This window comes from Athene noctua, chromosome 1 (assembly GCF_965140245.1).
Source record: "Athene noctua chromosome 1, bAthNoc1.hap1.1, whole genome shotgun sequence".
In the NCBI taxonomy this organism is placed as follows: Eukaryota; Metazoa; Chordata; class Aves; order Strigiformes; family Strigidae; genus Athene; species Athene noctua.
Window position 1 is genome coordinate 170894011 of NC_134037.1, and position 16633 is coordinate 170910643.

The 16633-nt window shown below is 45.5% G+C and overlaps 1 protein-coding gene across 1 annotated transcript in view; it reads right to left on the reverse strand.

Annotated features, from left to right (window-relative positions):
* OTC (ornithine transcarbamylase) overlaps positions 1 to 16633 on the reverse strand; it is a 37864-nt gene that overhangs the window by 15682 nt on the left and 5549 nt on the right. The window contains exons 3-4 of the mRNA XM_074929547.1: positions 16385 to 16466; positions 8695 to 8782 (exon numbers count right to left, since the gene is read on the reverse strand). Of these exons, the coding sequence (XP_074785648.1) occupies positions 8695 to 8782; positions 16385 to 16466 (170 nt within the window). The remainder of the gene's footprint in view (positions 1 to 8694; positions 8783 to 16384; positions 16467 to 16633) is intronic.

The window sequence follows — 16633 nt, forward strand, 5'->3', positions numbered from 1 at the left end:
GCGGAGAGCATCGCGAGCGAGCTGTCTGTAACCATTGCGGTATTTCTCTGTATATCTTTTGTCTTGCTTACTGTTATTACTGTTTACTGTTGTTATCATTGCTACTGTTGTTGTTCAGATTGTTTATCAAACTGTTGTATTAAATTTCTTCTTATTTTAACCCGGGGTTTGTGCCTCACTGCCAGCCTGACCGGCTGAGGGTGGGGGAGGGGCAACAGCAACGTGGTCTCCAGTCCCGGCAGGGCCTAAACAACCACAGCCTTTTTGGCACACCAACGTGGGGCACAAGAGGCCTGAAATAAGAATCAAAAAGGGACAGACCCTGACCAGAGTGTGTTAGAGCAATCTGTTGGGTGTAATTTTTCTGTTTGTATTTGTATTTGTTTGATAAGAAAATGTTTGTAATGCTGGCCCACTTGCTTGCGTGGTGGGGCTGGATTAATCCTTATATCCAGTGTATGATCCCTGTGGTGGCGCTTGTTATCGGTGGAAAATGTATAAGGGGTCTTATGTTGTTATACGGGCTACTGACTGTTTATAATGTGTTTGTTATCACTGGGGGGGGGGGTGGGCCGGTACCTGTTTGCTGCCTGGGCTTTTGTTAGGGGTCTCACCCCCTCTATGGGTGAACCAGGGGAAGAGATCCTCTCGGTTTTGAGGAGTTTCAGTTACTCTTGGAGCCTGCAGGCCAGTGTGATTGCAGTATAACGCTTTCTGAATGCCTGATTTTGGTTTTGGCCATGCGGCACTTCTCTAACTTCTCTAATAGCAGTGCCCGGAAACCTGCCCCGAGGTCAGATAATAGTGAGTGGCAAGGGGTGTGGGAAAAGATGGGCAAAGGCCTGAGTCGGTGGTCGCCTCCAATGCTTTGGAATTTCACTCCCGAACAAATGTAGAGCCCTGAAAAGCTGATGGAGTGCTTAGAAAGGGTGTGTTACCAAGCTGGCAAAACCCAGGAGACACAAATCGCTGCAATGCATTGGGGACTTGCCCATGCCTACCGTGTCCTCTTTAATACCACCCACTGCCCTCAAGGGGGAGAAAAGGCTACAGAACCTGAGAGTGAACTCACTGAAACAGTATCTGGGCCAGGGGGACAGGCAGAGCCAGTCTCAGTCGCCTCCACCAGCACAGCGACTGAGCCAGACAGCCAGCCAGTGCCGGTATCAGTCGCCCCGATACAGAAAACAAAATATACCAGAAAGTCAGTTCGCAAAGTCGGGGATGGGGATGAACCAGGCCCAGCACGGGAGCAGGAGGAAGGGCCAGAAATGATCGTCCAATCTCTATCCCCAATTGAGTTGCGAGATATGCGGAGAGATTTCAGCCGCCTGGGAGGCGAGCAGATTTGCACCTGGCTGCTCCGATGCTGGGACAATGGAGCCAGTGCTTTTGAGATGGAGGGGAGAGAGGCCAAGCAGCTGGGATCTTTGGCCAAGGATGCTGGCATTGATAAGGAAATAGGGAAACAGACTCAAACCCTCAGCCTTTGGAAGCGACTCCTGTTCAGTGTAAGGGAGAGGCACCCCTACAAGGATGATATCCTATGTCAGCTAGGCAAATGGACCAGCATTGAGAAAGGCATCCAGAACCTCAGGGAACTGGCTGTGTTTGAGATGATCTATGGTGATCTGAATGATGAACAGTCACCCATGGACCCAGATCAGGCCCCTTGCACACACCTGATGTGGCGAAAGTTCCTGAAGAGTGCACCAGAAGCACACTCGAAAGCATTGGCAATAGTGTCCTGGTGGACAGACACCCACACTCTAACAGTGGATGAAGTGGTTGGCAAGCTCCGGCAATATGAGGGAAATCTCCCTTCATCTCAGCATTCCTGGGTCTCAGCTGCGGAGGAACTGTCTCAGAGGGTCCAGAAAATGGAAGAGGACATGTCCTACGTTTCACCTGCACGGGCTAATGTCTCAGCCATTAGAAGTAAACATTTCCCCACCCAAGAGAAAGGCAGCAGAAGGTACACACCACGAGGCACCCTGTGGTTTTTCCTCCACAACCACGGAGAAAACATGAGGAGGTGGGATGGACAGCCCACTGCCGCCCTAGCTGCACGAGTAGAGCAGCTGAAAGGGAAGACCATCACAAAAGGGGAGTCCTCCAAGAGGAGCGCAGCTCCAGTGTCCAGTCAGAAATCCCCCAGGCAGAACAGAATGGCAAACGTTATGTCTGACCCTCTTGAGGGGACCAGTAAATAATTCTTGCAAGAAGTGAGTGATGATGAGCAGGATTAGAGGGGCCCTGCCTCCAGCCAGGTGGAGGAAAGGGATAATCTGATTTACTGGACAGTGTGGATCCGATGGCCTGGCACGTCAGACCCACATGAATATAAGGCTTTGGTGAACACTGGCGCACAGTGCACCCTGATGCCATCGAGCTACGGTGGGGTTGAATCCATTTGCATCTCCAGAGTGACAGGGGGATCCCAACAGCTGACCCTATTGGAAGCTGAAGTGAGCCTGACTGGGAAGGACTGGCATAAGCACCCCATTGTGACTGGCCCAGGTGCCCCGCGCATCCTGGGCATAGACTACCTCAGGGGAGGGTACTTCAAAGACCCAAAAGGGTACTGGTGGGCTTTTGGTGTAGCTGTCCTGGAGGAGGTTCAACAGTTGTCCACCTTACCCGGCCTCTCAGAGGATCCCTCAGTGGTGGGGCTGTTTAAGGTTGAGGAGCAGCGAGTGCCGATTGCTACCAGGACGGTGCACCGGCGGCAGTACCGCACCAACCGAGATTCCCTGGTCCCCATCCATCAGCTGATCCGCCAACTAGAAAGCCAGAAGGTGATCAGCAAAACTCACTCACCCTTCAACAGCCCTATATGGCCAGTGAGAAAGCCTAATGGCAAATGGAGGCTAACTGTGGACTACCGTGGCCTGAATGGAGTTACGCAGCAATGAGTGCTGCAGTGCCGGACATGCTCAAGCTCCAGTATGAACTGGAGTCGAAGGCAGCCAAGTGGTACGCCACGATTGACATTGCTAACGCGTTCTTCTCCATTCCGATAGCGCCAGAGTGCAGGCCACAGTTTGCGTTCACTTGGAGAGGCATCCAGTACACCTGGAATCGATTGCCCCAGGGGTGGAACCACAGCTCCACCATTTGCCATGGACTGGTCCATACTGCCCTGGAGAAAAGTGGGGCTCCAGAACACCTGCAGTTCATTGACGACATCATTGTATGGGGGGACACAGCCGAGGAAGTCTTTGAGAAAGGAAAGAAGATAATTGAAATCCTCCTGAAGGCCGGCTTTGCCATTAAGCAAAAGAAAGTTAAGGGGCCTGCAAGGGAAATTCAGTTCCTAGGAATAAAATGGCAAGATTGGCGTCACCACATCCCAATGGAGGTAATAAACAAGATAACAGCCATGGCCCCACCAGCCTCTAAAAAGGAGACTCAGTCTTTCCTGGGCGCTGTGGGGTTCTGGAGGATGCACATCCCAAACTACAGCCTGATTGTGAGCCCTCTCTACCACGTAACCCGTAAGAAGAACGATTTTGAATGGGGCCCTGAGCAACAACAATCCTTTGAACAAATTAAGTGGGAGATTGCCCAAGCAGTAGTCCTTGGGCCAGTCCGGGAAGGGCAGGAGGTTAAGAACATGCCTACACCGCAGCCGGGGAGAATGGCCCTACCTGGAGCCTCTGGCAGAGAGCACCTGGGGAAACCCGAGGCCGACCTCTGGGCTTTTGGAGCCGGGGATACAAAGGCTCTGAAGCTCATTATACACCAACTGAGAAGGAGATACTGGCAGCGTACGAAGGAGTTCGGGCTACCTCAGAAGTGGTCGGCACTGAAACACAGCTCCTCCTGGCACCCCGACTGCTGGTGCTGGGGTGGATGTTCAAAGGAAAGGCCTCCTCCACGCATCATGCAACAGATGCCACGTGGAGTAAATGGGTTGCGTTGATAACACAATGGGCTCAAATAGGGAACCCCAGCCGCCCAGGGATACTAGAGGTGATTATGAACTGGCCAGAGAGCAAAGATTCCGGGATGTCACCAGAACAGGAGGTGACACGTGCTAAGGAGGCCCCACCATATAACGAGCTGCCGGATGAGGAGAAGCGATATGCCCTGTTCACTGATGGGTCTTGTCATATTGTGGGAAAACATTGATGATGGAAGGCTGCTGTGTGGAGTCCCACACAACGGGTCACTGAAGCTGCTGAGGGACAGGATGAATCCAGCCAATTTGCAGAGGTGAAAGCCATCCAGCTTGCTTTGGATATTGCTGAGCGGGAAGAGTGGCCAAGGCTCTACCTCTACACCGACTCGTGGGCAGTGGCGAATACCCTGTGGAAATGGCTGCAGCAATGGAAGCAGAACAACTGGCAACGTAAGGGTAAAACCGTCTGGGCTGCTGAAGTATGGCAGGACATTGCAGCCCGTGTGGAAAACCTCGTTGTGAAGGTGTGCCGTGTGGATGCCCATGTACCCAAGAGTCGGGCCACTGATGAACATCGACACAACCAGCAGGCAGACCAAGCTGCTAAGATTAGAGTGGCTCAGGTGGACTTGGACTGGCAGCGCAAAGGTGAACTGTTCATAGCCCGGTGGGCCCACGAGACCTCGGGCCACCAAGGTAGAGATGCAACGTACAGGTGGGCTCGGGATCGAGGGGTGGAATTGACACCATTGCAGAGATCATCCATGGATGTGAGACTTGTGCTGCAATCAAACATGCCAAGCGGGTGAAGCCCCAGCGAAATGGAGAGCGATGGTTGAAATATAGATATGGAGAGGCCTGGCAGATTGACTACATCACACTGCCACAGACCCGCCAAAGGAAGCACTACGTGCTCGCAATGATGGAAGTAACCACTGGATGGCTGGAAACTTACCCAGCGCCCCATGCCACCACCTGGAACAGCATCCTGGGCCTTGAAACCCAAGTCCTGTGGTGACACGGCACCCCAGAGAGAATTGACTCAGACAGCGGGACCCACTTCCGAAACAACTTCATAAATGCCTGGGCAGAAGAACGCGGCATCGAGTGGGTCTACCATATCCCCACCACGCACCAGCCTCTGGGAAGATCAAGCGCTACAATGGACTGTTAAAAACCACATTGAAAGCACTGGTAGGTGGGACCTTCAAAGACTGGGACATGCATCTAGCAAAGGCCACCTGGCTAGTCAACACAAGAGGATCTGCCAGTCGAGCTGGCCCGGCTCAGTCAAAACCTCCACGTGCTGTAGATGGGGATAAAGTCCCTGTGGTGCGCATGAGGAATATATTGGGAAAAATGGTCTGGTTTAGTCCTGCGCCAGGCAAAGGTAAAGGCAAACCCATCCACAGGACTGCTTTTGCCCAAGGACCTGGGTGTACCTGGTGGGTGATGCAGGACAATGGAGAGGTCCGATGCGTACCACAGGGGGACTTGATTCTGGGTGAGAACATGCCGGGAATTATGCTGTGCCTGTGTAAATTGTTATTTTGGTATTGCTAACTGCTAAATGGCAGCTGGACATGACGCAGATGATATAGAATAAAGGGGTGGATTATGTCCTGGTTCAGCTAGGATAGGGTTAAGTTTCCCCAGCAGAGAAGGGGGAAGGGATCTCCAGGCGGGTTATTCATACCATACCGACGTCAGGTCTGGGCGCAGGAGCATGGGAACTTTTTCCTTTGTGGTTTTGGTGGCGGAGAGCATCGTGAGCGAGCTGTCTGTAACCATTGCGGTATTTCTCTGTATATCTTTTGTCTTGTTTACTGTTATTACTGTTTACTGTTGTTATCATTGCTACTGTTGTTGTTCAGATTGTTTATCACACTGTTGTATTAAATTTCTTCTTATTTTAACCTGGGGCTTGTGCCTCACTGCCAGCCTGACCGGCTGAGGGTGGGGGAGGGGCAACAGCAACGTGGTCTCCGGTCCCGGCAGGGCCTAAACCACCGCACTGGCCTATACATAGCACATCTATTTGTGTATCAGACCACACCTGGGTTTGCTTCAGGCTTGGTGTCTGAATGTCAGAAAGCCTCCTGATGACAGTCCTGCACATCTGGTGGGATGGCGCTTGGAGAGGTTATTACAGGGGAGTGCTGCTTAAGGGCCCTGACTGCATCCTTCCCCTTCCTGGATGTTTGACTTCTGGGGCTCAGAGCCAACTTTGCAATAGTGCAGCTGAGGGCTACCCCTCCACACTGATGTCAGGGAGGAGAGGAGGCTTCCAAACAGCACTGTGAGAAGCCTCCATCAGGGCCAAGTCCTTTCTCTTGGTCACGTCTCTTGCTGCTTTGTAACTATGCCGGTGCTGACCCTGACCTGGGCCCCATCTGCAGGCTGATGTCCCAGCCTGTCCTTGGCCCACCCCAACCCCACAGAGGTGCCCAGTTCCCTGGGCTGTGGCTACCTCCAGCTGCCTCCCAGCTGCCCTACTCCCTGGCTGGGGGCAGGGGGCTGGGTGCTGGCTGACGAGACCCTGTCCTGTCTGACCCAAGAGGATTTCCTGGCACCTGAGCCTCCCTAGTCCCCAAAGAGCCACCAGCCCACATGGCGCCCTGACATGCTGCTCTGAAGACTCTCACCATTTGTCCTTCCCTCTCCATTTACAAGTGCCACAGTGCAGTTTCATATTGGCCCTGGTAAATTAATCCTTCCTTTGTCTTCACCTATCACGTTTGGTGGCACTGCAATCCTTCCACATCATTTTGTCTTGGAGCCTGAAGTCAGTCCTTCCCAAATGTGACACCCTGCACTTTTTCATTCATTCCCCACTGCTCTGGTGTGACCCATCCCTTCTCAATTTCAGTTCCTTTAAGCTGATGTAAATAACTGATCTTCGTCTTTCCAGCTTGGCATGCCAGTACCCCAGCTCACCACATCAAGTTCTGTCTCTTCAGCCCCTGTCTCAGCACCAGCCACCCATCTCCCTCCTACTGTGCCCTTTGCCAGCACCTTCTCCTCCTCCCCCTTACAGTGGTCCAGTGAGAATGCAAAAAAAAAAAAAAGGCAAGATGCTTGGAGAATAGTACTTATTTACATCAGTGTGGGGGATGAAACTTGAAAAACCCTCCATCTCTCATGCCAGTAAAGTTGTAGCAGGGATGCATGTGCTCTGAGGCACTCAAATGGCACACTTTGATGAAGCTATAGCTGTACTTCTTAAACTGGGGTTATGTCTCATGATGTCTGAAGAATTTCTTTTGAGGGGATGTATTTGAATCTCATGGCAGTGTGTGATCTCTGCTGAACGGGACAGAATGGCCACTGGATACAGTGGTCTAATGTACCTCAGACTTGACTGTTAAGTCTCAGACTAATCTGTTCTCTCTGTAGGCCCACACATTTACACGACTTCTGAATCTTTTAAACTCATAGGTACTAAAGCAAGGCAGTGAGACACACTTTTGTTGAAACATCTGAACACTACCATTGCAGCATACTTTGATACTGGCAGAGCTAGGTTTCTAATGGGGAGTGAACACAAAGTACTTTGAAGCCTCAAGAGACTGAAATTTTGACTATTATCAACACCCATATGTCTTCCACTTCCAGTAGTCAAAAGCAAGAAAGGAAAATTTCCAATTGTAAAAGACCAAATGTTTGGTCTTTTTCTTACGTTTTCCTTGGATTTCATCACAGAGAGAACAGCAATATAGTTCTCAAACAATCTCTCCCACTGACTGTGAAAAGGGTAGTATACAGCAGAAGCAATGGAACCTTAGCTGGCTGATTGCATATTTTCAATTGAGCCTGATGAGCTTGTCACTGCGTATCTTTCACCAGAACAAAAAGGACCTTTTGGACACTACTAACCTTCCAACAGCTGAGCCTAACTGAATTGACCTCAGGCTGCAAAAAGGCTGCCTAGAAAGCAGCACAATACTGAGGCTGTATGAGTCTTTAATACATGGAGTACTATGAAAAATAGCAAGAGTACCTGCAAAAGATAACCTCATGTTCTGCTTACTTTCTGCAACATCAGAGGGAATCCACTGGAAAAAATCTTTGAGATCAGTTCTTCCCTGCTATGGCAATGGGAATAGACTGTTACCTACCAATCCCTTCATGCATGCGGGACTGGGCATGATTAAGATCTTCCAAGAGGGCCGGTAAGAGAACAATGCCATAGCCCAGCCTCCACAGCAGTCCTGGCAGTGGGTACAGCAGTGAATGAGGGCACATGAAATAAGAAACTGGAGGCAAATTGTTGGCCAAGTTTGGTGATGCTGAAATAGGGAGATCAGAGTGGCCTTCAGTGTGATCCTGTCACTGCAGGTAGGCTAAGGCCCACCAGCAGCTGGCCTAACTAGGCTAAATAAAGTCTTTGCTTTTTGATTTGCCAGTCAGTTGTACTTCTAGCTCCATGAGGAGCAAGAGAACCAGAAGGTTCTAGTATTGTTTGAATATATGTGCTGTCATCAGTGGAGCTATACTACCGAGGTGCATAAAATGTTTCCATTTGTGTGACTGTCACTCTCATTAACACTCCATGTTCCAAATTTGATAAAAATATTTCTTGTTGTGAGATGATTTGGAGAGCTAGGTGGATGGAACGATAGTATACTGAACTACAGATTCTGTGAGCTGATCTGCAAATATTTAAGAAATTTGGAGTGCCTTTTGACATTTTCCAAAAGAAAATATTATCTTCCAAAATTCTGTAAGATAGGTTTCAGCCTGATCAAGTACCAAATACATGGTGAACAATCAAGTGACATTTTACCAACCTTGCTGTATCTGTGAGACTCTCATTAGTGCCCAGATGTATGTCTTGTGTTGTAAGGAAGGAAGGATGTCCTCCAAGGAGAGCAAATCCTACAGTGAAGGCAAATTAAAAAAGAAATTAAACACCAGCATCTCATATTTACAGCCATGACTCAAAATCTTCTTCATGTAAAAGATATTTACAGCAATAAAAGTAAAACTTATCAGGGCATCCAAACATTTGAAACACTTAAATTCTGACACGCAAGACACAAATAAATGTATTTTGGAATAAAACCACTCAAAAGTGATGCTTTGCTGAAATCCTTAGGCATGAGTTCTGATCTGTGTTCATAGGAACAGTCATTCAAGCTGTAAGGCTACATATTGCCAAAAGCATTACTGTGGCTCCCTGTTAAGAGCTAGGTAATCCATTCATCATGCTGAATTTCTACTTCAAGGGCCTTCGCATCCTAGAAGGGCCATTTGAGTCACTAGGTGAAATTCCACACCCTTGCAAGAAGCTTCAATTATAGTCACTCAGATAGAAAACCCTAAGTCTCCTCATACACTATAACAAACTAGAGCTTGGTCACAAATGACCAAGTGCCTCAAAAATTACAATGTGACAGAGAGAAAAGATCTCAAGCACTGCCAGCATCCATCCACTCTGCAATACTTAGGAATTTACAAGGTAAGCCAAGGAACTGGGTGGATGAGGTCTTAAGAATGAAATCCATTTCTAAACAGGAAACCATGGAAAGACCTGAGCATCACTTAAGAACATAAACCACTTTGGGGAACTTAAAAGATGGCTGGACAGTATTTTGAATAAAGGCAAATTACATGCTAAGGGAAACTCTTAGGTTATGTCCTGCCTTATTTATGTCGCACCATCACTAGAAAGCTACCACAAGCAACCAGCTGACACAGACAGGGAGGAAAACACTAGACTCTCCCTGCCTTTGCCTGGTTTAAGCCTAAAGCCCCCCTCCACCGAATCTCAAATGTAAAGTCCATCATGGCCACATATTGGGAGGATGGGTCCTGAGGGGGACTGTTTTATGAAATGTCACAAATGGTTTAACATAAGCCTATCATGGGACACAGGGTTCTACAATTGGGGATGTACAAAGTGTAGGATTGGAACTGGGCCGTAGGCAGACCTGTAAGGCATTTTCTGTGCACTGGGGAAGATTTTCCACATAAGAACAACTCCCTTCTAGTAAAGAAAGTGTCAGGGAGACCTTGCCCTATCACTAATACCCATGATGAAGGAAATATCCAAAGGATTTCAGTGTGGACAAACTAACCATGTCAAGACAGCACTCTGGGGGAGTGACAAAAATCTAGAAGGAAGCCCATCTTATTTTTACTGGCAGGAAGAGAAAGGCTGCATACAGCACAGAAGAGCAGAGACCCTCCTTCTGTACTAAACTGTTATCTCTTGGAGATGCTAACAAATTTCGTGCAGTTAAAAAAAATAAAAATAAAAATAAAAAAAAAGGTTAAAAGCTGCTTGGGCTGATTGTAGCCATTAGATGGCACTGCAGACATCTCCAGGACTGCAGCTTCAACATGATGTTTGTACAGGCCTGACAAAGATTAAAAAGTTGATCCCACAGCTACTCTTCAAAAAAAGGATTAAACCAGGAGTGAACACTGAAACCTTCCACAGATAAAACCAAGCAACTAGGTTTAGGCGGCAGGCCTGGGTCCCACAACTGGATCCCTAACACAAAGCAATCCTTATTAACTTTCATCCCATGTGGGTAGCAGGGTTGAGGTGAGGTCTTCCACTTTGTGTCAGTTCAGCCAGTCTCTAGACTTTAAAATGCAATAGCTAAAAATAATACTGGAAAATCATTGCCTTTTGACTGCCTCAATTTCCTTAAAAGTCAGATCAAAAATAATGATGTTCCAGACACCACATGAAGGGCAAATCTCTGCTCATTTTATTGAATGAGCCTGATTTGACTTTCCCTTTGTCATCAGTAAGGGAATGATGACATCATCTGACTCAACAAGATTACAGTCAGACACAGCAAGCTTTTAAGAATAAAGCATCACTTATTCTACTATTACTTTTGCTGTTAGAAAGCACCATACATTTGCTGATTGCTCTACCGTCCTTTCTTGGCTATTCAGAAGCATATTTCTATTAAGGCAGGAAAAATGTTTAGGTTTCCTCAAATACTTTCACCTCCCTCTGCAGCTCAGGCACAAACACTATATTTTTATGGGAACATGTATGCCAACTGTTGCTTAGACACTACAGCCTACCTATTCAATGCAAGTTTTCAAGTCAAGACCTCAAGGATGAAACGTTGTTTGTAGTAACTTTTCCTGTCCAGCTTCTTGTGGTTTTTTTCAAAGTCATATACAATTATGTCAGTGATTTATCCCCACAAGTTCCACATAACACAACAGCTCTGCATTTTAGGCTTCTAAATGCATGGACTTTAGTAGATGTTTCACAGTCCCTGGACATGTTCTGTTTTCTATAAATGATGCCCAGGTAAAAAAAAAAAAAAAGAGGAATCTGGCCATTTATTCAGAATTACAAGACATCAGGCAGCCCAGTTGGAGCTACCACCTGGAGTCTGTGTACATAGCAGAGTCCTAATGTGTTGGGCTTTCTGTTTGTGAACCGGCCATCTGTGCAGGGCCTGGGAACATATTTCCATCCAAAACTTTCCATCTGGAAATACATGAGCTCTGTGCTCTACTTGGTATATAGTTGCAGAGACAGAATATTTGGTTCAGATTCTTTCATCCAGACTACTAGTAGAAAGAAAAAATTATGACTTTTGAAGATATGCAGGCACCAATCCAACAAATAAGCACATGCTGTGGTGGTGTGTTAAACTGGAAGATTAATTCTCTTTGTTGTCACAAGCTGGTCACATCCAAAGCCACATGCTAAGTGTTTATATGAATCTTGGTATCTTCAACAAACTGTATTAAATGTTCACAGAGCAGAGGCAGAATAGATTATCTCATGCCCTTATTACTGTTAGTTTTCAAAAGTGGACAGTTCTGCGCCTCAGGCTGTGACACATTACATTACTGAGCCCACTTATGCAAACTCTTTCATGTAGGACATTGGTGGTTGTACAGACATAGGCTAAATCTCCATTCCGGCCTGTCCCTGATACACTGGGTAAGTTAGTGGGTCAAAGTGAATTCTCTAGTTCACAAGTTCAATACACAGCTGTGGGGCTGCCCTGCTGTCACCAGGACACATACACAGCCATCTTCTCAAACTCAAAGGAAGGATCCTTTTTTGTATTTCAAGACATGTCGATTTGAATTTGTTAGTTTCCCTCATTACCTGCCAGGACTTACAATCTAGAAAGTATTTTTCAGTTTAGACTGATAACAAAGAACTCTTCTAAGCAGCAATTACAGGAATATAATAGCAGTTATTATAATATGATAAGCAGTTTTTTTAAGCTACCTCTCTAAGTGGAGAGTAAGCTAAAAGACTACTCTTGTCCCCTCCATAATGTGGCCAAGCTAAATAATACTAACCATTCCAACAAAAAACAGACCCTGTATGCCTACCATGTAATACCATCCCCACTACATTAGAACATATGAAGTGATGGAATTATTTCTGCGACTGTACATATTAGTCTTCAGGCATGGACATCATGGTGTTCTCACCCCATTGTGTAAGAGGAGTGAGTTGGGAGTAATTCCACTAAAGCCAGTGGCAGTGAACCTCTGTGAAGCTGTTAAGACCTTGTATATTGCAGTGCACAACAAAAGAAGGTATACAGAGCTTTTCTGCCTGTATTGTTTCCTCTCCATTTCTACACTGTGACATAGTGTCTACAATCAGTGTCTTTGTTTATTTATGACTTGCTCACTAAAACGTAACTGCAATTGTATATTTTAAGAGCAACAGTGACAATCAAAATATTTTACACCAGAGCTATAACAAAACCAGGGCATTCACCTTTATGCTGTGCCTGAGGATGTTTATTTTACAAGTAATATATGACCACGTGGAATACTTTTGCTTTCAAAAGGTACACAAGATTTTATGCAGAATGGCTATGGGATTCTGATTACAAAAAGATGACATTTTCCAGTATAATAGCAGAGATGTCACATTTTTCCAATATAATGGCCAGTGATAGCAATAAATCTAGTAGGCTCCACAAAACTGGATTTACTCAGCCAATACCCTATGGAAGTTACTTGTAGCTCTTCATTAAACACACAACACCACTACTACTCTTAGAAATGGTAAAATAATAGGAGTTTCAGAAATTAGAACAAGCTTATATTTGTTCAAGAGAGTAAAGGGGCTATGAATTATACCACAAGGAGTTGTACACTATTCAGTACAGTTTCAATGTCATCAGAATAAAACAGTTTAGTGGCACAGTATGTTGGAAAAGTCACAATCTTCAACCATTCTCTTACAATGCATTATAAATTAATGTTTTGATAATCTTGGGAGCTGGGAGAAATGCTCAAAGGCTGGAGGAAAGCAAATGTTACCCATCTCTTCAAGAAGGGCAAGAAGAAGGACCCCAGGAATTACAGGCCAGTCAACCTCACGTCGATTCCTAGAAAGGTCACAGAGCAGCTAATCCTGGACACCAAGAAAACAGTCAGGAGTAGTCAGCATTGCTTCACTGAGGGGAAGTCATGCTTGACCAATTTAATAAACTTCTATGATGAAATGACTGGCCTGGTAGATGAGGGGAGAGCAGTGGGTATTGCCTACCTGGATTTCATTACAGCCCTTGACACTGTCTCCTGTAAGATCCTCATAGACAAGCTGTTGATGTATGGGCTGGATGAGCAGTGAGGTGGCTTGAGAACTGTCCAGGCCCAGAGGGTGGTGATCAGTAGCACAAAGTCTAGTTGGAGGCCAGTGACTAGCAGTGTGCCCAGGGGTAAATATCAGATCCAGTCCTGTTTAACATCTTCATTAATGATCTGGATGACAGGGATGAGAGTGTGCTCCCACAAAACTGGGAGGAGTGGCTGATACACCAGAGAGTTGTATTGCCATCCAGAGGGACCTTGACAGGCTGGAGAAATGGGCTGACAGGAACCTCATGAAGTTCAGCAAGGAGAAGCACAAAGTCCTGCACCTGATGAGGAACAATCCCATACACCAGTACATGATGGGGACCACCCAGCTGGGAAGCAGCTTGGTACAAAAGGACCTAGGGATCCTGGTGGACACCAATTTTAACATGAGGCAGCAAAGTGCCTTTCTGGCAAACGTGGTAAACGGTATCTTGGGCTGCTCTAGACTGTATTGTCAGCAAGTGGAGGGAGGTGATGATCCTTCCCCTTTATTCAGAACAGGTGAGCCCGTACCTGGAGTGTGCAGTTCTGGGCTCCTCAGTATGAGAGAGACATGGACATATTGGAGAGAGTCAGTATGTCCATGTTAACAAAGGGCCATGAAGATGACTAAAGCATCTTTCATATAAGGAAAGGCTGAGAGCTGGGACTTCATTGCTTAGATAAGAGAAAGCTCAGAGAAAATCTTACTAATGTATTAAAAATACCTGAAGAGACAGTGCAAAGAGGATGGAGTCAAGTTCTTTTCAGTGGCGCAATGGGCACAAACTGAAAAATGGGAGGTTCCCTCTGAACATCAGGAAACACTTTTTTACGGAAAAGGTGACAGCACTGACACAGGTTGCCCCAGAAGGTTGTGGAGTCTCCATCGTATGCTATTCAAAAGCCTTCTGGACACCGTCCTGGGTAATTGGCTCTAGGTGGCCCTTTGTGAGCAGGGGTGTTGGCCCAGATGTCCTCCAGATGTTCCTTCCAATCTCAACCATTCTGTGGCTCTGTTTGTTTATTTTTCAGTAATGGAGTTGTTTATAGGCATAGGGACAGCAGGACTTCTGAAAAGACTTCCATGGTGTTCATATAGGGAAACAATCTCCTTGACACTGTGCAGAGCAGATTTTGTAATCAGTGCTTTCCAAGTATCTACTCCTTTATAATGAAACCCATTGACTTCATCTAGTTGTTCCTAAGAGTTGCAGAGTTTGTTTAGATTAATCTAATCACCAGAACCTCATCCCACAAGTGACTTCTTTCAAGATATTGAAGGTGTAACTCATGGGAAATGCTGTTTGAGATGACTCAGGTATTTTATAAATAAACACTTCCATCCACTTCAATGTCCACTTTCACTGGACATTAGAAAATCGGTATTAAATTATCTTATTTAGCTAAAAAGAACACGTGACCCCCACATTTGTTTTGAGTTAGGAGTTCCAAAGGAGAAGTCATGTATGTTAAAAAGTAGCTGGAATTTTTAGAGTTTCTATGGACAGAAAAACTTGTCTCTGCCTTTGAAACAAAGTCTTACATTTAGGGGACTTGAGACCAGTTAACTGAAGGTGTGAAGTTAATGCACAGAAGTTAAACTGCATTAAACTCCCTTGTGGAAGCTCTCACTCAGAAATAAATTGGGTTTATTTCACTGAAGCTTAATCCCTCTTGGATTAATTTATGCGCATTAACTCCTATTCTTAAGTTAATTCATTTGAACTTTCCTGAGCTTTCTCCTTCCATAAGCCTTCAAAAGCCAAGGACTAGATAGTGCTTCCCTCAGAATACAGAAGCATGAAGGATAAACAGATTCAGAGAATCTGTCATTACCTGCCCATGTACCAGTATGGCAGGCAACTAGAAACTGGACTAGAAACTCCAGAATTAAAAGTGGGTGATCTTCAAGGCAGGGAATGCACAAGAGAAACCCATTTGTAAGTCCTGCTTATCTGGAGAAACCAGAAAGCAACGAGTCTATGTAAAGAGAAGGATCAGCAGGCTGTGCCAGAAGATAGAAAGGCAAGTTCAGAAATGCTTGCAGTTAACATATCTGCTTCTTCTTTCCATTACTTTTACCTTCTCCCTTACACCTTGTAAAGAAATGTGAATACTCAAGTTTCCTGTCCCTTTGCTAGGGAGAAATCAGCCTAAGGGATGGTGGGTCAACTTAAATGTGAGAAGGGCAAACTTCTCCTTCCTTGATGCATCACTAATTCATAGTTATTCCTTGCTAACATGCAAGCACATGAATGATTTATTTCAGCAGTCCCACTGACTTCAGAACAACTGCCATGTAAACAAAGATATGTATGTGTTTCAGTGTTTGCAGGACTGTATCCTAAAAGAATAGCATTCCAGTACCTGATCTTATTAGGCTGATACCTTGGAGTCTCCATCAAGTTATGTTCTCCTGTAGGTAATCATGTTAATTTTTTCCCCCCTAATTTATATCAAGGAATTGCTACGATTCCCAGCCTAAACACATATTCCGAAATGTGTCAATGGTAATACACAATACATCAGAAAAATACTTATTAGAGCTTACACATATTTGTGATGCTTACTAAAATAGATGTTAGGAAATGTGCATCTTGCCAGTACAACTAGAAACTTACACCAGAAATGCTTACTTCTGCCTGTTGCTTTATTTCTGATCTATCATGTTTTGGAATGATCTGGCAAAATTTCAGTGACCAAAACGATGTGCTTGTGACATTAATATGCAAGATGAAACACAATTAGCTACCATTCTTTTCCTATTTTTGCTTTTAAACTTTTGGTTTCTCTTGAGTAGAAATTGCTAGATACAAAATTATGCAGTGTTTTTCAGTGCATACTCACAGTCTACAATTTCATATAAAATCTAACTGTACCATTGTTCAGACCTACCTGTTTCTGCAGATAATCTTGTTCTTGTGCTTCTCTTCTCAAAAATCATGGCCAAAGATTTTCCTTGCATCAAAGGCAAATACTGGAATGTGAAAATTGAAGGTATTTCAATTTTATAGTCACTATACACTTCACACTGTGAAATACTTCTTTCACATTTTAATTCAGCATTAGAAAAGTTACAGGGGTGGTTTTTAAACTGTAGCTTTATTCTCTTGCCCTTCAAGGAATTTATTAGCAGTGGAAAAG